General features: G+C 39.0%; 1 protein-coding gene across 4 annotated transcripts in view; it reads right to left on the reverse strand.

The window, feature by feature from the left end:
- Positions 1-11,883: 11,883 nt before the first annotated feature.
- The window catches only part of LOC126182366 (transcription factor cwo), a 155,772-nt gene continuing 143,136 nt past the window's right edge, over positions 11,884-24,519 (reverse strand). For 2 of the 4 annotated variants that reach the window (XM_049924844.1, XM_049924843.1), the window contains 3 exons: positions 19,167-19,356; positions 15,800-15,991; positions 11,884-15,590 (listed from right to left, as the gene is read on the reverse strand). In XM_049924844.1, coding sequence (XP_049780801.1) covers positions 14,581-15,590; positions 15,800-15,991; positions 19,167-19,356 — 1,392 coding nt within the window. In that variant the 3' untranslated portion in view covers positions 11,884-14,580. Of the gene's footprint in view, positions 15,591-15,799; positions 15,992-19,166; positions 19,357-20,089; positions 20,183-20,265; positions 20,413-24,519 lie in introns of those variants that run through there. The other 2 variants (XM_049924845.1, XM_049924847.1) reach the window with 2 other exon arrangements.

The following is a 24,519-nucleotide window of genomic DNA, read 5'->3' on the forward strand; positions in this document are numbered from 1 at the left end:
ATAAAACTGGACCAATAAAAAATCAAATCAAATCAAAACATTTGAAATCATTTTGCTGTGTATTGATTTTTTCAATACGGTACAAATGTGCGGATACGTGCATTGCTGTTGGTGCTCATAACACAGCGCACATTGCCACACACTCTACAGTCTCAGCATCTGTAGCCACACTGCGAGCACCAGCACCTTTGCATGATGGGAGTGGCTACTGGAAGGTGGTAAGGAGGAGGCTAGGGTGGGGAGGGGGAGGGATAGTAGGGTAGGGGTGGCAGACAGTACAGTGCTTCTGTGGAGCACGCAAGGACAACACAGCGAGGATAGGGCAGCTATGTGTAGTCGGGAGGCTAGACGGTGGGCACGGGGTAGGTGGGGAGTGGGAAGGGGGTGGCAGGAAACAACAGAAGTAAAAAGACTGAGTGTGATAATGGGATGAGGGCTGTATAGTGCTGGAATGGGAACAGGTAGGCTGGGTGGGTGAGCACAACAACTAACGAAGGTTGAGGCCAGGAGGGTTATCTGAAGGTAGGATATACTGCAGGGAAAGTTCCCACCTGCTCAGTTCAGAAAAGCTGGTGTTGGTGGAAAGGATCCATATGGTACAAGCTGTGAAGCAGTCATTGAAATGAAGGATGTCCTGTTTGGCAGCATGCTCAGCAACCGGGTGGTCCACTTCATTGTTAGCCACAGTTTGTCAGTGGTCATTGCTGCGGACAGACAGCTTGTTGGTTGTCATACCCAGTCGTTGCACCTTAGCTCGTAGATCACGTGACTGGTTTCACAGCTAGCTCTGCCTACGATGGGAGAGGCGATGTTTGTGACCGGACTGGTGTAGCTTGTGGTGGGTGCATGTATGGGACAGGTCTTGCATCTAGGTCTCTTACACAGGTATGAGCCATGAGGAAAGGGGTTGGGAGCAGGGTTTCTGTAGGGATGGAAGAGTATATTGTGTAGGTTGGGTGGACAGCGGAATACCACTGTGGGAGGCATGGGGAGGATAGTAGACAGGACATTTCTCATTTAAGGGCACGATGAGAGGTAGTCAAAACCCTGGCAGAGAACTTGATTCAGTTGCTCCAGTCCTGGTTGGTACTTAGTTGCGAGGGGAATGCTCTTCTGTTGCCAAATGGTGGGGCTTTGAGAGGTGGTGGGAGACTGGAAAGATAAAGCACGAGAGATTTGTTTTTCTAGAAGGTTGTGAGGATAATTACAGTTTGTGAATGTTTCAGTGGCCCCCTCCATATATTTTGAGAGGGACTGCTCGTCACTGCAACTGTGATGACTGTGGGTGGCTAGGATGTACGGAAGTGACTTCTGGGTATGGAAGGGGTGGCAGCCGTCAAAGTGGAGGTATTGCTTGGTGGTTAGTGGATTTGATATGGATGGAGGTACTGATGTAGCCATCTTTGAGGTGGAGATCAACATCTAGGAAGGTGGCTTTTTGGGTTGAGTAGGACCAGGTGAAGCAAGTGGGGGAGAAATTGTTGAGGTTCTGGAGGTATGTGGATAGCATGTTCTCACCCTCGATACAGTTCGCAAAGATGTTGCCAATGAAACTGAACCAGGTGAGGGGTTTAGGACTCTCGGAGTATAGAAAGGATTCCTGTAGATGGCCCATGAATAGGTTGGCATAGGATGGTGCCATGAGCATGCTCATAGCCGAACACTGGATTTGTTTTAGGTGATGCCTTCAAAGGAGAAGTAATTGTGGGTGAGGATATAGTTTGTCATGGCGACTAGGAAAGAGGTTGTTGGTTTGGAATCTGTCAGATGTTGAGAAAGGTAGTATTCAATAGTGGTAAGGCCATGGGCATTAGGGATATTAGTGTAAAGGGAGTTGGCATCAACTGTACCACAACCATGTGGTACAGGGGCAACAACTGTGGAGAGTTGGTGGAGGAAATGGTTGGTATCTTTTATATGGGAGAATAGGTTCTGGGCAATAGGTTGAAGGTATTGGTTTTCTGAGAGCAAAGACTTTCTCAGAAGGGGCACAGTAACCAGCCACAATGGAGTGTCATGGGTGGTTAGCTTTATGGGCTTTAGGAAGCATGTAGATGGTAGGACTGTGGGGAGTTGTAGGGGTGAGCAGAGAGATGGACTCTGGGTAGAGGTTCTGCGATGAGTCTAAGGATTTGAATGGTGACTGGAGATCCTGCTGGATTTCTGGAATGGAGTCACTGTTCCTGCATTGTTGCTTGGCTCTTCGAGTCCCCCCAAATGGCTTTACCATCAAATTACCCATCCTCGGCTGCCACTCCCCCTTCCACAATGACCTCCACCTTTTCAGACTCCGCCAGCCCTTAGCCCTCACCAACATAGTCCTGCACAACCATATCAACTAATCAAAACCTCCTTGCAGTACTTTCTCTCCATCCGTGAAATTCTCCTGCAATGCATATACGCATAGACCAGCACCATCAATCTATTACCCAGAACCTACCCTCCCATACAAAAGATACCAAACGTATCCTCCACCGACTCTCCACAATTCCTGTCCCTTTACCATACAGTGCCCTGCTCACCACTATTGATGCCACATTCCTTTACACTAACATCCCTAATGCCCATGTCCTTACCGCTATTGAACACTACCTTTCCAAATGCCCGAGGATTCCAAACCAACAATCTCCTTCCTTGTTGCCATGACAAACTATTCCTTCACCCAAAATTACTTCTCCTTTGAAGGCACTACCTATGAAAGAATGTGAGGTATAGCTATGGGCACTTGCATGGCACCAACCTATGCCAACCTATTCATGGGCCATGTGGAAGAATCCTTTCTATACACCCAGTGTCCTAAACCCTTCACCTGGTTCCGGTTCATTGATAACATCTTTGCAATCTGTGTTGAGGGTGAGGACATCCTATCTACATGCCTCCAGAACCTCAACAACCTCTCCCCCATTTTCTTCACCTGGTCCTACTCAACCAAAGAAGCCACCTTCCTAGATGTTGACCTCCACCTCAAAGATGACCACATCAGGACCTCCAGCCATATCAAACCTGTTAACCACCAGCAATACCTCCACTTTGACAGCTACCAGCCATTCCACACCATTAAGTCCCTTCCATACAGCCTAGCCACCCATGCTCGTTGCATCTGCAGTGACGAGCAGTCCCTCTCAAAATATACTGAGGGTCTCATGGAAGCCAAAAGTACCACCATCCAGCCACAGAGGAGCATACCATTCGTAACTCAGTACCACCCAGGACTGAAGCAACTGAATTATATTCTCCGGCAGGGTTGCAACTACCTCTTGTCATGCCCTTAAATGGGAAATGTCCTGTCCACTATACTTCCCATGCCTCCCACAGTGGTATTCCACTGTCCATCAAACTTACAAAATATATTTGTCCATCCCTACACAACCCCTGCTCCAAACCCTTAACTCATGGCTCGTACCCGTGTAAGAGACCTAGATGGAAGACCTGTCCCATACATCCACCCACCGCCAGCTACACCAGCCCGGTCACAAACACCACCTCTCCCATCAAAGGCAGGTCTACCTATGAAACCAGTCATGTGATCTACAAGCTAAGGTGCAACCACTGTGCCCCATTCTATGTGGGCAGGACAACCAACAAGCTGTCTGTCCGCATGAATGGCCACTGACACACTGTGTCCAAGAAACAACTGGACCATACTGTTGCTGAGCATGCTAGCAAACATGACATCCTTCATTTCAATGACTGCTTCACAGCTTGTGTCACATGGATCCTTTCCACCAACATCAACTTTTCTGAATTGCACAAGTGGGAACTTTCCCTAAAGTGTATCCTGCATTCCCATATCCCTCCTGACCTCAACTGTTGTTAGTCATTGTCATCACCCATCCAGCCTCCCTGTTCCCATTTGAACACTGTACAGTCCTCATTCCACCATTGCACTCAGTCTTTTACTTCTCTTCTTTTCTGCCACCCCCCAATCTGCACCTCTCCCCTTTCCTCCGTCTAACCTCCCAACTACACATAGCTTCCCTATCCTCTCTCCACCTCATCCCTGCATGCTCCCCAGCAGCACTACACTGTCTGCCACCCCTACTCAACTATCCCTCCCCCCCCCCTCCTTCCCCTTACCACCTTCCATCATGCAAAGGTGCTGGTGCTCGCATTGTGGCTACAGTTGCTGAGACTGCAGTCGTGTGTGCACATTGTGTGGGTGAGAGAGAGAGAGAGTTGTCTATTTTTGACGAAGGCCTTACAGGCTGAAAGCTTTATATGTGACAATCTTTTTGTTGTGCCTACCTGTGCCTTTGCATCTCTGCTATATGTGAAGGTATCTTTTCACATAAAGTTACATTAATGGTTAAATCATCTTATTAACCATAGTTTTATATCAATGAAAAAGTATAAACCATATTTTGACATATCTCCTGTACTCTAATCAAATGATCGGCTTATGTATGTTATGAAATGAATAAATCACATTTCCCAATTATTGCATACCAGATGGACGATGTTTGTCACGGCTGGGTCTCCCAAGGCTATCAGTAGTGCTGATGGAATATCATCTACTTCCATGGCCTTTTTCAACTTAGATATTACAGAACTCTGTCAAATTCTTTTCAGTATCATATCTCCCATCTCATCTTCGATCTAATTGACTTCCCTTTCTAAAATATTGCCTTCAAGTTTATGTCCCCTGTATAGGCCCTCCTTCCACCTTCCACCTCCAGCTTTCCCTTCTTTGCTTAGGACTTTTTTTGTATCTGAGCTCATGATATTAATATAGCTGCTTCTCTTTTTCCCAAATACCTCTTTAATTTTCCCGTAGGTGGTACCTATCTTTCCGCTAGTAAAATATGCTTTTAAGTCCTTACATTTGTCCTCTAGCCATTCCTGCTTAGTTATTTTGCACTTTCTGTCAATCAAATTTTTTAAACATTTGTGTTCCCCTTCACCTGCTTCATTTTAATATCAGCAACTAAAACCATTAAGGAGCAAATCTGTTGTGAAGTGCATTTAACAGTTCCGAGATCCTTAAAAGGTGGATGGTTATCTACTTCATACAATATTTTTATTGCTCACTTGAGCTGAACAAATGCTTTATTTACAGCCCTAGAAGATTATTTCACAAGACAAAAGGGAGTGAAAATATTGAAAATCTGCCAACAGTCTTGTCTTTAAGTCAACACAATTAAGAGATGTTTTTAAAGGAACAAACATTGAACTGAACTCCTTGATCAGTTTATTCATATGTTGCCTCCATTTTAACCGTTATCTGTCTGGAGCCCAAGACAATTTACACACTGTAGTCAGTTCTGTGTATCGTAATTAATGTCTCCTTCTGGTGTTAGAAGGCAGTTTGAAATCGCATAACATGATGCTTTGTGAAGTTATGACTTAAACTGTTACTACTATACTACTGTGTCTACTATGGTTCAGTTTTACCCCTCTTTAGTATACTTGTGTCATCAGCAAACATATCAGTTTTTGAACTGGCCTTTTAAAGTGACTGGAAACTCATTATGTAAGTTAGAAACAAGAGTGGGCTCTCTCTGTGAAGAATCTTTTACAAAGGCCAAACTAAGATGAGGTTAACACATTCTGTTCAGTTAAAAGAGTTAATACTCTATCATAATCCATTTCCTAAAACACTTGTGGAAACACTGAAAGGTGTGATGTTCTTGTGGTCTTCAGTCCAGAGATTGGTTTGATGCAGCTCTCTATGCTACTCCATCCTGTGGAAGCTTCTTCATCACCAGGTACCTACCGCAACCTACATCCTTCTGAGTCTGCTCAGTGTATTCATCTCTTCGTCTCCCTCTACAATTACTACACTCCACACTGTCCTCCAATACTAAATTGGTGATCCCTTGATGCCTCATAACATGTCCTATCACCCAATCCCTTCTTCTAGTCAAGTTGTACCACAAATTTCTCTTCTCCTCAGTTTTATTCAGTACTTCCTCATTAGTTATGTGATCTACCCATCTAATCTTCAGCATTCTTCTGTAACACCACATTTTTAAAGCTTCTATTCTCTTCTTGTCTAAAATATTTATTGTCCATGTTTCCCTTCCATACAGGGCTACACTCCACACAAATACTTTCAGAAAGGGCTTCCTGACACATAAATCTACACTCGATGTTAACAAATTTCCCTTCTTCAGAAATGCTTTCCTTGTCATTGCCAGTCTTCATTTTATATCTTCTCTACTTCGAACATCAGCAGTTATTTTGCTCCCCATAGCAAAAGTGATCTACTATTTTAAGTGTCTCATTTCCTAATCTAATTCCCATGGAATTACCTGATTTAATTCAACTACATTCCATTATCCTCATTTTGCTTTTGTTGATGTTCATATTATTTCCTTCTTTCAAGACACTGTTCATCCCATTCAGCTGTTCTTCCTGGTCCTTTGCTGTCTCTGACAGCATTACAATGTCATCAGCAAACCACAAAGTTTTTATTTTTTCTCCTTGGATTTTAATTCCTACTTCAAATTTTTCTTTTGTTTCCTTTACTGCTTGCTCAATATACAGATTGAATAACACCAGGGATAGGCTACAACCCTGTCGCACTCCCTTCCCAACTACTGCTTCTCTTTCATGCCCCTCGACTCTTATAACTGCCGTCTGGTTTCTGTACAAACTGTAAATAGCCTTTTTCTCCCTGTATTTCACCCCTGCCACCTTCAGAATTTGAAAGAGAGTATTCCAGTCTACATTGTCAAAAGCTTTCTCTGAGTCTACAAATGCTAGAAACAGAGGTTTGCCATTCTTTAATCTATCTTCTAAGAGAAGTCATCATCGCCCTTCTACAAACTCACTATATACTCCTTCCACCTTTCCGCTTTCCCTTCTTTGCTTAGAACTGGTTTTCCATCTGAGCTCTTGATATTCATACAAGTGGTTCTCTTTTCTTCTAAAGGTCTCTTTAATTTTCCTGTAAGCCGTATCTATCTTATCCCTAGTGATATATGCCTCCCCATCCTTACAATTGTCCTCTAGTCATCCCTGCTTAGTCATTTTGCACTACCTGTCAATCTCATTTTTGAGACATTTGTACTCCTTTCTGCCTGTTTCATTTACTTGCATTTTTATATTTTCTCCTTTCATCATTTGAATTCAATATCTCTTCTGTTACTCGAGGACTTCTACTAGCCCTCATCTTTTTACCTACTTAGATCCTCTGCTGCCTTCATTATTTCATCTCTCAAAGCTACCCATTCTTCTTCTACTGTATTAATTTCCCCCATATTTGTCCACTGTTCCCTAATTCTCTCTCTTAAACTCACCACAACCTCTGGTTCTTTCAGTTTATCTAGGTTCCATCTCCTTAAATTCCCACCTTTTTTCAGTTTCTTCAGTTTTAATCTACAGCTCATAACCAACAGTCCACATCTGCCCCTGGAAATGACTTACAATTTAAAACTTGGTTCCTAAATCTCTGTCTTATATGTGATATATGTCTGAAATTAGAGGTACTTTGCTGATATCCAGTTTTGTAATTGGACTTCAATTCACTTTACCACCTAGTACCTGGTCAACTATCATTAAATCACTTTGTAAACAATATTCAAGTTAGTGAGGAGGAATAAAAAATATTGTATGCTGATGACATGCCATTACTAAATGATGGGAAAAAAATCTGGGTACACTTGAAAGAAGCACATCTACTTCTGCAAGTGACATAGTGATCTACTTCTGCAAGTGACACAGTGGAGTGAGCCAGGTATCAAATAGACATAATAAAACAAGAGAGTAAACACTCTTTAGCAGCACTACAAGATAATTCTCTGCCACTGATGTTGCAGTTTGCTCTGAGAGTCTTGTAGAAATTGCTCAGTAAGGAGTGGCCAATGATTTCCAACTCCAGTGTCTGCTTCGCTGTACTGATATTTTTACTGGACAGAATATTACCCAAATAATGTCTGGCACTCAGCGAAGCAAAATGGATACATCACAGCGAACTGCCTTTGTATGAAAATTGGCACAGTATCCAGGAATAGGTGGATCTCATTATAAACGTAAGTGACCATAATACTGATGATTTTGGTTAGAATTCTCCAGAACAGCTACAAACACCCTGTGTTCACTGATTGAGTGAGGAGTGTCACTCTGCAATTAGAGACCAGCAAACAGCTCTGTAACATTTTTCATACTGGCCAGTTGCAGGGAATTTTCTGCCATTTCAGGTTGAAAAGGTAGTATTGATACGTGCAAGTGGAGATTGTGGTGAAATTTCCTGAGCACAATAAACCATTCCACCAGGCCCACGTGGAATGAGAAACCATAATAAGTATTTTTGAACCAAAAGTGAGGAGATTAATTACAGTTTTAATGTAAAATGGGAGTCTCCATATTAGCATGAGACACACAGATCACATACTGATGGAGTGTTTCACCACAGCTATAATCACTGTGTCAAGTTCAATTCACTTAATACCACATATTTATAAGTTATAGTTGTCACTGAGAAGGAAGTTAAGATTTATATTCCAGCAAAGATTAAACTTTCAGCAGGTCATTCTCTATGTAGGCATTCCTGATAATCTTCTTTCAGCTATGGAGCATGATAGTCACATCATGGTTTCTAGTTGGTCCCATAGTCACACTGAAATAAAAGCAACTGATATAATTTTGAAACAATTTTCAATGAGTGAGATGGCATCATAGTTAAGTTGTTGGACTCACTTTCAGGACGAACAGCGATCAAACTCCTGTCCAGGCATCAAGATTGAGAGTTTCCATGGTTTACCTAAATTGCTTAAGGAAAATACCAGGATGGTTCCTTTGCAAAGGACACTGTTACTTTCTTTTGCAAAGGACACTGTTACTTTCTTTTGCAAAGGACACTGTTACTTTCCTTCCCCAACCATATTTAGTTTCATCCCGTGCTCTTTCTCTAAAGATCTGATCCACAATGAGATATTAGATATTAACCTACTCTACAGTGACTTTTATTCTCTCTAGTAAATAAATTAAAACTGTAAATAGTAACAAACAAAGAGTAACCAATAACTGGTCTGATGATTTTCCTGAATGCACAGCATTCATATGATCTGACAACAGTTTTCTTTAGTTTGCCATTAAAAGCTGCCGTTTCTCCCAAAGTGTTATATAAGACAGTGTTTGATGCACCAACAGCAAACAAGTTTGGTGCATTACAGATACCAAACAAATATGATTAACATGTTTTGACCATTGAATTATTTCATGAATGTTGTACTCAAGTTATTGTATCAAAGATTATAACTATTTTACATTAAATGAGGTAGCATTGTGTAAGGCTTATTACTGTAGCTGAAGAGTTTCTCCTGCTTCTGTTCTACATCTACATCGATACTCTGCAAATCACATTTAAGTGCCTGGCAGAGGGTTCATCGAACCACGTTCACAATTCTCTATTATTCCAATCTCATATAGCGCGTGGAAGGAATGAACACCTATATCTTTCCGTATGAGCTCCGATTTCCCTTATATTATCGTGGTGATCAGTCCTCCCTATGTAGGTCGGTGTCAACAAAATATTTCCGCATTTGGAAGAGAAAGTTGGTGATTGGAATTTCGTGAGAAGATTCCGTCGCAACGAAAAACACCTTTCTTTTAATGGTTTCCAGCCCAAATCCTGTATCATTTCTGTGACACTCTCCCGTATGTCGTGGTAATACAAAACACACTGCCTTTCTTTGAACTTTTTCGATACACTCCATCAGTCCTATCTGGTAAGGATCCCACACTGTGCAGCAGTATTCTAAAAAGAGGACGGACAAGTGTATTGTAGGCAGTCTCCTTAGTAATCTGTTACATTTTCTAAGTGTCCTGCCAATAAAACGCAGTCTTTGGTTAGCCTCCCCCACAACATTTTCTATAAATTCCTTCCAATTTAAGTTGTTCATAATTGTAATACCTAGGTATTTATTTGAATTTACGGCTTTTACATGCCTGTTCAATGGATCCCAGTTATGGACTATGTTAAAGAACAAGAATATGTTGTTTTGCAGAATGTTCTAGCTCTTACACCTAGCGGCAGTTTTCCAGTATGGCTTGTCAGAGAAACAATTCATTGCGCATTCTGACCACAGTGAATGCAGCCAGGAAATATCTCCAAGAAATGAAATAATCTACCGTAACATCATTTTTGGCAATAGTCCTTCATGAATAAGAAAAATACTTAACAGATACATCAGGAATATCTGTCATCTAACTGCTAAATTGAAGAATCTCCTAGCTCTGGTAAAAAGATAGTCTTAGCTAGGAAATTATTCTGTGTCAATATGGACTAGGATACATTAGCTACATGTGTCACACAAACAAGACCAATGCGATGGATGTAAACAACATACACAGCCAAACATTGTCAAAGTGCAGAACATCAAATGATTTACAAGATGACAAAAATTATTTTCTCTGTTTCCTCCTCCTGGGACTTCAGTGTAACAGACATGATACATACTGCCCGGTCAGACAACCTCATCAACAGGGACTCAAGATTCCACACCTTGGAAATCCACCCTTTGACCCTAAAAGGTCACACTGAGCAACATCAAAACTTCCAATAAAAGCCCCATTGCAGCATAACAAAGGGCCCAAAAACCTACCAAGTGTCTAATTTTTGCTGGACATCTGGTTGCAGCAATGCACAGTTGCAGGATTAGTATTCTTGTGCACATTTAGTAGTTCAAATTTCAATCCCTGAACAGAGACTCTTAACCTGGTGTGGTCACCAGCAGTTGCTACTTAGTAGTAATCAATTTTTGAAATATTGTTTTCCTTTAGCAGATGTGGGAGTCCTATATGCAACAGATTCACCATTAAAGCCTGATATTTTACTTTTCTGCTACACTAATAAATAAAAAGTGTCTAATCCATTTGCTGTTTTATAAAATGTTACACTTACATTACAGATTAAGAATACCTGCCTGTCCCTTGAAAAATAAGGGAGATAATCCATACTGAAATTTAAATAAAATTTCTCAGTAGGTGTTATTTTCTTCAGTCCCTATGTGAAATGTGGGAAAATCAACAGACGTGGGGTGGGTTCTCACGTCAGAAAATGTTGACTTGTAATAAATTAAATAAGGTTTCTGCCAGAGCTGCATGTAACATTTTTATTAGTTACTAGTTTCCAACATTTTCACTCATTGTCAAACCATGCATTTGCAATGTTTGACTGTACATAACAGATTTGTTTTTACACCATGTGAATAAAACAAATGTTATTTGACCATATACTCATTGTCTTGGTAAAATGCAAATTTGATAGGCATCTTTAATTGTTTGTACATTAAAATTTGACATGTGCCTCCAGCTGTTTATGTGTTTATGTACTCTCTCTCCAGAGAGAGAGAGACATCACATGAACACACAATAAACTGAAGGAGCCTGTCAAATTTTAATGTACAAACAGCTGAAGATGCATATCAAGTTTTGATTGTACCAAGAGAATTATAAAACATTCAAATAACATTTGTTATATTGATCTGATGTAAACACAAATCTATTACGTATAGTCAAACTTCACAAATGCAAGTAATAGTTTGACAATGAACAAAAATGTTTGGAACTAGTCACTTATAAAAGTATGATTTGCAATCCTGATGCAAACTTCAATTAATAAATTACAAGCACACTGAGTTGCTGATCTTCATACCAACACAATGTTGGAATTACAAAAAATGTTAATTTAATATTTGCTTCAGTTAGTGTACCTATGGATATAGAAGCAATCCTGTTGTAATTTCGCGCAACTACCTACACAGTATTCTTCCAGCACCAGCTGTTTTTGTGGTGGAATATTAAGTGTGAATTTTAATGGATCTGTTTGTAACAAGATGATAAACTAAATGAAGTTTATATTTACATATATACAACATATGTTTCCTTATTAAAAACTATAAATGAAATACACAATTTGTCCAAGAAATAACTCCAGATAGTTAACATTCTTTTATTTACATATAAAACTTACATATAAATCCTTTTAATTACAATCCTCAGTCACTTTCAACATATTGTAAATAAATTCATTTTGTAACTTAAAAAATATAGTAACAATAGAAGCTTTAGTCTTTTCAACAAAAAATATTTTTCTCTTCCATTCAATCACATCTCAATTAGTTACACAGTCACTATTTCATCACAGCCTCAAATGATCAGTTTTATATTTACCATTACACAGCAGTGTGTATCATGTCCACACCACAATTTTTAAAAAAAAGTCATGCAAGCATAATAAATAACACACATCAGACCTTGCAGTGTGCAATGTTGTTATAATTTTGTACAGTAATGTATGTTGACAGAAATTTAATGGACACTGTTTGAAAGTCTGGTTAGCCCTGAGTAATGCATGTTACCTTCGAATGTCTGGGTATGCTATTCATGCACATTATATATTCAGAAAGAAGTTAAATGAAGTGCTAATTCTGTTGAGAAATTATCAGAAATTGAACTGACTGACACTGTTAGCTGCCAATATATAAAATCCATTAACACATTTGTAAGATGTTGTATGTCAGTCATCTGTCATTAGGTGCAATGTTAATTTTTTTCAGTAAGCTACATGAGAAGAAATCAGAAGATGGACAAAATCATAAAGTGTTATGGAAGGCTGTCATAAATTGTTATAAAAGTCTGAAGATTACCCACAAGAAGTTACATCAGTCTCACCCTATGTAAAACATATACACTGCTGACATACAATCCACGTTGTGAAAGGAATGTCGATCACTGACTATGTTATTTAATAATTCTAAATATCAGTAACAATATCATATAAAATTTCTTTTCACATTAACACAATAAGCAGTTTAAATTGCAATGTGGAGGCTGAATTTCCTCTCTTAATTTATTGTGTTAGTTTCAAATCTGCTCACAAAACCCAAGCTATTGCTGCTTCACATTTACTGTTATTTAGCATAATTTTTGAAATACTGAGAGGAAACAACCAAGACATCAAGCTCTGTCTCGTACTTCAGGTTTCCTACTTCCCAGCTAGGCAGAAATGAACAGATGCTGGGCACACAAGAGAAATGAGGTAAATCTCCCACAACTAATGACCAGTAAACATTTTGCAATGGTGTGGACCAATCCAAAGCACGCAAAACTAGGATTTATTGTCCCAAGTATGAATTCAGGTACCAATACACATAGAATAGCAATTTGTTCATAGCAAATTTTCATGGAAATGCCTTTCATTTTCTACAACTACCACTTATTTCTGAACTAAACCCAAAAAGAATGTGATTCCACAAACATGAGACTGCCAGCAATAGTCATGTGAGATTCAAAAGACCTTGGACTCCAGGTACCAGAATCGCTTTTTCATCATAAATACATTTGAAAAAGACCATGTTTCTATAGCCTTAATTAGCGTGAAAAACTTAGAAGGTGTTGCAATTTGTGAACTAAATAAAATAAAGCTATTTAGCACCCACCAAACAAACCGGCTTTATCAGAATTGCATAGGAAACGAAATGGACATTTTTCAGTGGAGTAAGTATATGTCTAAAAAATTACTTTCATTGTAATTACTAAACAAACTAATCTTTACTGATGATAAAATAGATACCACGTTTAACTGGGATTCCATGTACTGGATTATCCGTTTGAGATGAGAGATTTCAGTATCGGCTGAAGACCATAGAACCACTCATCCAATTTGTCTCTTCCTTTTTTTTAAACTTGTTCTATGAAACTGAATTGAACCCACTGGAATATGTTAATTATCCAAAGACTGGCAGCCATTAATGGGTCACTTACTCTTTTATAGTGTACACATTTACACATGAACAACATGTGTGTCAACATAAAAATTTGGTTATACATATTATAAAAAAATCTATGCAGTCAATACAGTTTACAAGAGTGAAGCAGCAGGCACTAAGCTGGTCAAATATAGTTCAACATAAACTTATATTATGGAGTTTTCAAACTGTCATTGTGTCAGCTACATTCTATTTTCAATTCTTGCAGAATTGAAAATAGTTTATGTAACGTTTCTACCACTAATAAATGAAAGATTTTATCTGAAAAACTGTAAAATGTGCAAACTGAATAGTATAAATATTACACTACAACAGTTTGCCTGATGTAATATAACAACTTCCTTTGTAAAAAACATATGTAGGTGTGAAACAAACCATTTAAATTACTGTGTGGAGAGTTAATTGAATTATCGACTTCAACCTTCATGTAAATCAGGTAGTGACTGGATCCTGACAAAAACTTGTCATGTGACAACTCCAAACCATTCATCAGTACACAAAAATTTTATTCTATTACTCACTCCTTACTAATACCTGACACATAGTGCAAATTCATTTCATAAAGTATACAGAAATACTTTGTATTAAGGCATATCACTGGTATACTCACTTTAGTTCAACTAGAAATATCAGTCTGTAGAAATCTTGAGGTGCTCGAGACCGTAAGAATTAATACAAGTTTATACTTTATATTTCCTACCAAATTAGTCCCTCCAACTGCAGTGAGGCATATACCAACATGCTCTGACAAATATTGTAAAAAACATTTCACACACAACACAGAATTCAGTCGCCACATTGTTCTGGCTTAATAAATTATGAGAGCATCCATTCTGAAACTTTTCACTGCACCGTTTTCAATAGTCTAACCTCTGTCTTGAACACAAACAGGCCACTTGGACACAGTACTGGAAAATCCGTTAGAATCAATCTTCCAAGGTATGGAAGAGGAACAAGAGTTCATGTGATGCATTTTTATATTGTTCTGTGCCTGCTGGAAATTGACTGATATAGTTACAGGATGAAGCACAACAGACTTCAAAGGTATGTCATGATTGTTCTCCATATCAGTGTCAACACCTATTGCAGCTAAATATGGTGCCAAAACCTCTGCTTCCAAAGTCAGAGGTATATAGAAAGAACCTTTCGAATGTAGAGCAAATATAGGAATTCCTCGACTGTGTGGAATGTGAGACTTATGCCGAGGTTGTGAAGGCTGAGGTGGCAAAGGAGGTGTAACACGAGATGCCAAGTCTGTCACTGGAGACATTGGAGGGTTGTACTTAGGTGACGGAGGAGAAGACGGAACTGAACACGTTTCACTATCACGACGTTTCGCATCTGCTGTCAAAATAGGCAGTCCTAGGATGTTAATTGCACTTCCACCTGTTTCTTCACTCATCTCTGACATGTACCGTGCTCTCTTGGCACTGCTGCCATTACACACTTCTGACAGAGGTATCACTGATGAAGCATCGTGTTCTGCTGTGAAGCGTTGCTTGATATTGTTCTTGAACTTATAAAGTGGAGGAGCTGAACTCTGATCAACTGATGGCATACTTGCTGAAGAGGAGACAGTGGCAGATGGATGTTGCTGCAGCATGTCCCGTAACTGACTGCATCGGACTGCTTCTCTGTCTTCCACAGTGATCCCGGGAACTGGAGCAACTGTCTGCCTCTGTGTAAGCATTTCTGATGGAGTATCCTTGTTGCCTGAATCAGAGCTGCAACCAGATCCTGAACCTGGTGAAGAGCTCGATCCGAGGCCGGAGCTTGCACCGATGGGTCGCGAATGGTGCCCGTAACCACCAGAACTGCCAGAAGAAGTGCTTGTTGTCTCTGCCACATTTGTTCGTGGGAAGTTGATCCTGTCACCTGGAGAGCGTGGAAAATAAAAGTAAATAGGTGATCTGGTCAATTGAATACTAAATTGTACACATTGTCAATGGCAGCTCAGTATATACAATGAAACGTTTCAAATGAGTTTTTGATATGTTGCTTCAAAATGATTCAGAACATGGTTTGTAGTTATTAACAATGTAACTAGTGGGCTTATAATACTAAAAGGACTGAGTTGGCCTTACCTTTGAGTATTTTGTCACAGTGCTTCTGTAAGTGGTTAATAAGCTGGACACACAAAGGATCCCCAGCAAAGTATCCTTCTACTTCAACCATGAAATGCATAGTTTCAGACAGACATTCCTGATAACCAAGCCGATAATGTTCCAGTACAATTGGACCTGGCTGAGTATGTTCCGGCACTAGGTCACAGTTCTCTGCAATGGTAAATCTGACATAAGACAACAGAATCAGAAAAACTAAACTTTTTTACTTTTATGACGTTTCCCTTTCCATTTATTTTCCTACGAGACAATCCAAAGTGAGCGTCTTGCAATGCAAGCAAAGTTAATAAGAAATGACAAGAGATTTATTGTGATTGTAACAGTTACACTCTTGTTAACATTGTGTTTGTTATAGTCCTTATTGTAGGACTTGGTGCCTCAGTGGTCACATTCAGACTATAAACCATCACTGAAACACAGCTGTGTCTCTTGGACCATTGTTATTTCACCTATTCCCATGGCACTACCACATCCAAAAATAAATACTGCAAGTCTGATCACTTGATCTGTAACTTTCTTCAGGTATTCCTGCACTTTATTTTATGTTGATTAATATATTGCAGACAACTTGATATGCAACTAGGCATTATTCACGATGTTGTGAAAGGTCTGTAATGATAATTATTTTTAAATAGCTTGGCAGTTGTAACTTAATGCATATGTACATGTATGATCACAAGACTATTGACATGACTGCATTTTCCAAGTGTTTTGAGAATACCTTTCATACATACTACTGTTAATAATTCTGTACTTTACTGTTGTAGACTGCCATTGAGGGTAATATCTATGTGAAATTTATGTTAAATACTGTACATAAGGTAATACTTATCAATGAGAGAGAAATGCTGATTTACACATCTAGATTACTATCCACAGTGAAGATTCCTCTGAGAATAGGACATAGTGCAACAGTCACTGACAGTTTGTGTTTAGATCCAATTGTCTTTACCGATTTAGATGCAAAAGCAATAATCAGTCATATCTAACCATGATGGTCAAATATTAACAATAATGTATGCTGCTTACTTTTTAAATAACATCATATTTGTCTTTTACAAAATTCTACATGACTATGAACACTGACCATAAGAAGTTAATCATATGCTCAGAATCATGAACAGTGACTTTATCGTAGAATATAGAGAAAAATTATGTAAAGAATTATGAGAAAATATTTGGGAAGCAGAGAGTGTAGATGGAAAACTTAACTCTTTCTTAACCTTATTCATACAGCACTTAAAAGCTTTTTTTCACTTAACACAAACAAGGCTAAAATTGTGAGATTCATTGTGTCTCGCACCTTGTATGAAATTAAAGAAAGACATTTTACGTATATGCTTAGACAATGCTGCTTGTTTGTGGATTATTTTTATTTTGGCCAGACTAGTATTGGGCTGTATGCTCATTTTCAATGGTTGTGTAATATACTATCATGGCCTCAGAGTTTCTGGGATTTTTTTCTCAGAAATTTTAGTTTAACTTTTAATTGATTTTTAGGACATTTTCATCGTGCAATAGATTGGGCAGCATGCTTTACAGTATGGTGTTTCTAGAAGAGTATTAAATTCTTGTGCTGGTTTCACAGGACTCCCCTTAAGCAATCTCCATAATATGCATATACATAAAATGCCATTCATCAAGAGAGAAATTATGCTCACAAAAAATAAATGGCAAAAATGATGACACACTGAAATCATTATTTTCCAGATTTGATGATTATATGCTAATAGTGGCACCAAATAAATAATGAATTACAGATACATTATATTTGCTTCAGCAGACAGTTTCAAAAATACAATCCCTAAAGAGATTACTAAATACAACATGACACTAAAAAGTAGAAACTGCAGATTATTATGCGCTAGGAAATACTACAACTAGTCACAAGTTTCTTTGAAATGATTTTATTGTACTATTACAAGTTTTGGGCATAACCCATCGTTAGATGGTAGCATTGACTTCTTTGCAAGTTTTACATTTGTGTCCTAAAATATAAAACAAAAAAATGTGATTACACAGTTTTACACTTATTTAGGCTATACACATTGCACTTACTTCCCGAAAAGCCCTCCTTTAAGTATTATAAGACAAAGGATTGATTTTCTATTTATAATCCTTACTGCTGCTGTTGTTTCTAGTTCAGTCCATTGATCAGTATGGCTTGTACGAGAAAATTAAACCTCTGTCTTGACATGCAGGACGTAAGTGCAATGTATAGAGCCTATATAATTGTAAGGGTCTTAGAATCTTACACTGATTCCCCAGTCCATTAACTTCTTGTTTTTGTTGCTGAAAATTATTATCAATTCCAGCTAAACTATGATTTCTATTATCATAAAACAATAAATGATATAATTTTCATGAAGTCTTTGTATCTCTGTCTAGAATTCAGAGTAGTGTTATGTGCTCCTGTACAAAGGCATTCAACAAACTCTCGTTAAACATAAAACAAGAAACTGACATTCCTAATTTCTTCATTGATACTTATATTTATATTCATATCTCCCTACTGCTGTCTACTGTTAATTTATTGAAATTTGTGGTATAGGAGAAAAATGTGTATTATGAACCAAAAGAATTTCTGGAATAGGGTGACTATTTAACTAATTAACAACAAATTTCTTACGATAAATGGAATGGAAAATTACTATTATTTTATTACAATATGTTACACTTGATATATATTCTAGAAGAAGATAATCATGTCTTCGAGTGACCTGAAACCTGTATCATCATCAACACAACCACCACCACCACCACTAAAGCACGATATTAGAAGCTAAAATGATAAGTAACACAGAGGATGGTTTTATTAAGCACATGAATCACAAGATAGAGGAAAGAAAATTTCAACATAAGCAGCAAAGAATCACCATAAGCCATTTGGAAACATTCCTCCATTCCATAAATGAAGCCAGTTATTTGTAGATAACAAAATAATTTTGTAAATTTATAAAATAAATAGACTCCCAATGAGCAGCAGATTGTTACATATTTAAAATTGTGTACCAAATAAGGACTTAAGTTCCAACTTAAAGGCTTTCTATGGCAAGTGAGCGCTCTGAATGGTCCTCATGGGTTAATGAATCTTAATCTGCCATTGTCTCACAAAAGTTCTAAACGATAACAACTAAAAAGTAACAGTAATCATGTTAATTCTCCATAAGAAGTATGGGGAGAGGGGCATGGGTGATGGCTTAGGCAAAATAATTATTTCTTCAGTGTTCCCAATCACTCCAGAGGTTTATTAGGGAGAATTATGTCATTGGCCAGCCACATCACTCTTGAATGCTCAAGTACCATGGTAACAAGATTTTTTTCTTACCTAGCTGAGGGCACGCCAGAGACTGAAGATGCTTCATATGTTTGATAGCCATCTCAATTATCTCTGTCTTTTCAATGCGACCACGGCCCTTCTTCAGGTAATCCGCTGGTATTAATCGTGATAAGTCAGCCAGGCAATTGTTCATACGATCCCGCCGCCGCTTCTCTATTATGCGATGTGACATTGGATCCTGCAACAGAACATAACACTTTTTTTTTTTTTTTTTTGGGTACGGGTTGTGTAAATTACGGCTTTTTTGTATTTATATATTTAATTAAAATTTTATGTGCCAAAGACTATGCAAGTGAATGTAAGGAAACACAACTGAAAATTAATATAGAATTTATTGCTGCCACAGTAGTAATGCAGCGAAAAACTGTGACGAAATTGGTACATAATATAGTATCACCACCCATACACAAACTAGACTTCTTGCTTCAGTAAGGGAATTGTTCCCATGCGTTCCTGAAGTACTGTACAGTATTCCACTGGATCCTTACAACCGTAGAATAAAAAGCTATACTCCTGCAATATAATTATATTACAATGAAAAGTCTTTTTACAAGGAATTCGTAGCTCAAATCCATTCCTCACAACGTGTTGCACCCATCTCCTTCATCTCATGTGCGCTCTAATGATCACTACTGTCCAATAATACAGAATAATGAACACGGCTTATCAAAACATAAATATTCCGTATACACATAACACTGTTGTAAAACCGGCACTTTTTGGTCCTCAGACCTTTCCCCGTACAATAATATCGTCACTCATATTAACATTTCATCACACTGTCACCCTGATAACTATCTTACTCGCACATGCTCTGAATATTTTTGTTCTGTGACGGTGTAATGTTTCGCTTTACTCTATTCTTTCGCTTCCGTTACAAGTTTTTACGAAAATTCAGACAGGTAAATCACCATATTCGACGACGATAGAGCGAAACTCTTGCGCTGTTGCTACGAAGTAATGGGAACACGCACTCATCACCAGGCATTCCGCCGAAGGCTTCCGTCACGTGCACGTGCACGTGAGCAGAAGGCAGTACAGTGCAAATCGAAACAACACCTTAGGTGCACTCCACATGAGCTTTTACCTCTTTATTGAGAAAACGCCGTCTATTTCGCTGAGTCGCATTCAGAGGAGATTCTCCAGCTACAAGTAAATGCTGCTCCAGCATCGTGGCATTGTGCGTAACCATTATCCAAGATTTCCGCGACTGACACCACAAGCTCTCATCAGAGTCTGGTTGCAACTGTAGCACTGGCCCCCTGGTAGTCATGTTTTATGTGGCGGTGGTGGGGGCAGGCAACGTCACGTTGCAGGTTACGCCTCTCGCTCGCGCTCACGGGTTCGCTCACGTTGTGGCAGCGAGGAAGGGAGCGGCGATCGCAAACATCGCCGGTGCGTGGCTGAAACGCGCTACAGCTATTTTTGGCCTCGTGATGGCAGTACACGAAAATTGCAAACAGGAGCAAAAAATAACTTACAAATGCTACAGTTCGTCTTTGTATTACCCAATGGTGGGTTCTTCGAATACTGGCACTCGTGCGTGAGCTGAAAAGGTACGTCAATTGAAGGTGTGGGAGTCGCCGGAAGAACACCTCTGAATGCACAAGAAACGCAGCATTATCCTGCGGCGACGAGCGCACGGACGATCTGCTTTACTCTTTGATTTTTATTAGTATTATTCGTATTGACTTGTGTTTTGGGTTGATTGGTGTTCGAGCTTTAGAAAAAATAGAAGTTATTGCTTGACTACTACATTGCAGCCGGCCGCTGTGGCCGAGCGGTTCTAGGCGCTACAGTCTGGAACCGCGCGACCGCTACGGTCGCAGGTTCGAGTCCTGCCTCGGGCATGGACGTGTGTGATGTCCTTAGTTTAGTTAGGTTTAAGTAGTTCTAAGTTCTAGGGGACTGATGACCTTAGAAGTTAAGTCCCATAGTGCTCAGAGCCATTTGAAGCCACTACATTGCATCTCTGCAGCAGACGGAGATAAGCTGTAATTGACCAAAAAGGGAAGACTATAAGTGTTACGGACAAAAACTAATATAAAATAAAAATATATTGAAAACAGAATATTTCGCTGCACCTGAGACTGTGCGATATTGAGAGTTAACTGTTGAAGACATTCGATTCAGTGGGCCTTTGCGGTGCTAGAGTTGTGTAGAGCCCTAGCCGTAAAATAAAATCATATGAGACTTACAGCTCACGTTGCCCCCGATGTAAACTTGCGTCATACCTAGTCCAGTCCTTCTCCCACAAAAATCAGGCGGACGGAAAGACTGGCAACTAGTTCGGAAAGTACAAAAACGGAAAGTTGCAGTTTTAAGGAAACCTGAAGCCTGTGACTACACAACGAAAGACAGAAATCTAACAATACGGTAGGAAACAAAGTCTATTCGATACGCTTTATAATCATTATGAGGGTCACCTTTTAAGCTTTAACAAACGACCATGCTATTCAGATGTGATTTATTTAGTACTGTTTTAAAATTTGTCTTCTATTAATGTTAAAACAATGACAGTTCAGAAACAAGTCGTGTAGTTTGTTTACAGTAAGCATTTAAGGAAGGAGTGTTACGCAAAAATGGAAATTCTGCACAAATGTTTTTGTGAGAGGACTTCTTTTTTCATAATGGCCCGACTCTACTACAACTCCTAACGACGAATTTTGTGAATCAAACCACCCATGTTGTTCCAAAACACATCCGTATCGTGCCCAAGGGAAATTAATTCATGTCGCAGTACGTTCGATTTTGCATGAACACTTTGTTAGCTATGAAGAAGTTATGTTCCCTACTGACTCTGCAAGCTCATTAGCAAGCTCTTATCAATTGGCGTAAGGTAATGCTCCAAAAACGGGACGGAGGAAATGCAAAATCCCAAATTATGCAGGTGTTCCAAGACGAATTGAAACCAATCTAAGAGAGCTGTTCGCAAAGTACTTTCCGTGAAAAAAAAAAAATAATAATCGCTTGCTTCTTTGGTTACATTTGATGCATTGCAATCACTGTCTTATAGGACCGAAGAACAGGAGAGTCTGAATCGTATACAACAATTTGTTTGCCCCCTAGTCTTCGACGAAACTGGGACAATCGCAAACCAAGGCACACAGTCTATAGAAACCTTATGCACCGATTCAACTGCCGTTTCCCAACGCATCAACGTGGCTGCAAAGGCCTATACGGCCTCCGGTTACCATCAGGGCACCCCCTCCAATCGGCACACAACGTAATCACGACAGTTTGTCATTTTTCCGCGAAAAAGATAACCTGTGATGTCTTACTGATGCTGCATTCAGTTTTACACTCGGAAGAACACTGCCGTGCTATGTTACAGATGTGTATCTCTATGCTTAATCTCAAATCCGTAGAAAGGGAAAAGAAATGCATAGTGCTGCGGAACATCTAAAAATTAGTCAGAAATTATCAGCGTCTAACACAGAAAAACAACGATGTGCTAGCAGACGGCATTTCCCGATGTAAGCGAGAAATCAGACGAAAAATCACCATAAGTACAAATCAACCTATTCTTAATGAAATGTTTTTCGATCTAAAAGCAAATCAAAGTGTTAATAACTTAATTACAGGCCACTGATGATGCTTTACCCCAATAAAGCGAAACGCGTCTGGTGAAAAAAAAAAAAATCACGAATTTTTGTAGTTGCAACGACAGAACGAAAATACCCTCAAGAATTATAAAGCAACTACGGACACTACGGCCACACAAATGAAGAATTTAAACGGAAAAAGGTATGAAATTTCGTGGATGAAAAGATGTGCTCTCCAGAAATGGTACTTTCTTAATGACTATGGGAGCAAATGCAGTCACAGAGATACGAATTCTGCATTCCAGTCGTCATACTCATAATATGACAATCTGGAGATACAAGAATTATTTTGTTGCAGTCTGATGCTGCTAAAAGTTGTTTCTATTGGCCAATTTAAGGATTGTTTCGGGAGATTTCCCACATTCATCTAGTCGTATACTGGCCCTGCGCTACACTTTACCTAACCAACTCCAAAAAAATGTAGCTTTGAAACACATTTCGTTCCACTTCAATTATGCCAGTTGACGCTAAAAAAAGAAATCATGTAAGTAATACAATAAAAATTTATTAATGTGAACAGTTGTGAAGTTTTACATACAACTTGTTGTAGATAAGCCTTTTTAAATGATTATTCCCTGTTTCTTAATTTCGAGGGGTATTAATATGGTATTTTTTGTTGATATCCAGCAGCATTTTCTACAGTCATTCCACTTTTTTCCCCTATTCCAGATTTTTAATTTTCAGTTTCAACTTAACATTAGGAAGTGCGAATAAATCAGTCAAAAATGTGGCCCCCATGTTCATGTTGATAACATAAAAATGTACTTTGCATGTAATACTGAAAAGGGATTGTCGTTTGGCTGCCAGAGTAATCTTCCTTAAAATACTAAGTAGATAAGTACCTGTCTTTTGTGGTACAATAAGTTTTGGTGTACTTCGTATCAGATGTAGTTCTTGGGGCCTACACGTTTCCATAGTCACCGAATCAGTTATATAAAATCTGGCAAGTTTTGAATCTTTCCCCATTTGGCGAAAATTTTTTCGCCCGCCCGTGTATACGAAGGGAAACATGGGCTATCAAGAGCTTGCAATTGTCTATCGCGAATATTACCAGTCTTTCTACTTATCCATGAGCATACACGAATGCTTCAAAACTGTTGTTCTTTGACGTCTAATTAGTAACCAAGTAAGCCTGAAAAGCTGTGAAATAGCCTACATTACAATTTTCGAAAATCAGATAATCCAGCCGACCACACGCACGGAGAATATAGTTTCGTAAGTTGTCAAGAAGACCTGAAGGGCAGTATTTGTTTGGACCGACTCTAGCTACACACTGCAAAAACGAAATTGCAAATTGCTGCAGAAACACCAGATAAAATGTGCCTGACGAGTCTCAGGAGAGACATAATAGACTGTAAGTAAAGCACTTCACCTCAGGTAATAGCTGCATCGTAGAAGAATCGAGAAGCAATAGTAAAATCGATATTAAATTACACTGCATTTTAACCTTAATGATAGTTCTGCGCAAATATAAATGGAAAACGACCCTTTTAAGAAAGTTGTGAAATCTAATATCGATGGTAGGTTGGTTCATTGGCTTGTGTTTAGGACGCCAAACTTGGAGGTTACGAGCGCTTAACAACAATTTAACATCTGGATCTGTGGTAAGAGAGACACTTGAAGCTCAACAGTTTGGCCAGTTTATGAATTTGATGAACAATTTTAGTCGGCAAAGTTCTAAAATCTAATACACTGCCGACGGAACCTGTCCAATGGAGGAGTATGAAAATTCTCGT

Source organism: Schistocerca cancellata, chromosome 1 (genome assembly GCF_023864275.1).
Source record: "Schistocerca cancellata isolate TAMUIC-IGC-003103 chromosome 1, iqSchCanc2.1, whole genome shotgun sequence".
Taxonomy (NCBI): domain Eukaryota; kingdom Metazoa; phylum Arthropoda; class Insecta; order Orthoptera; family Acrididae; genus Schistocerca; species Schistocerca cancellata.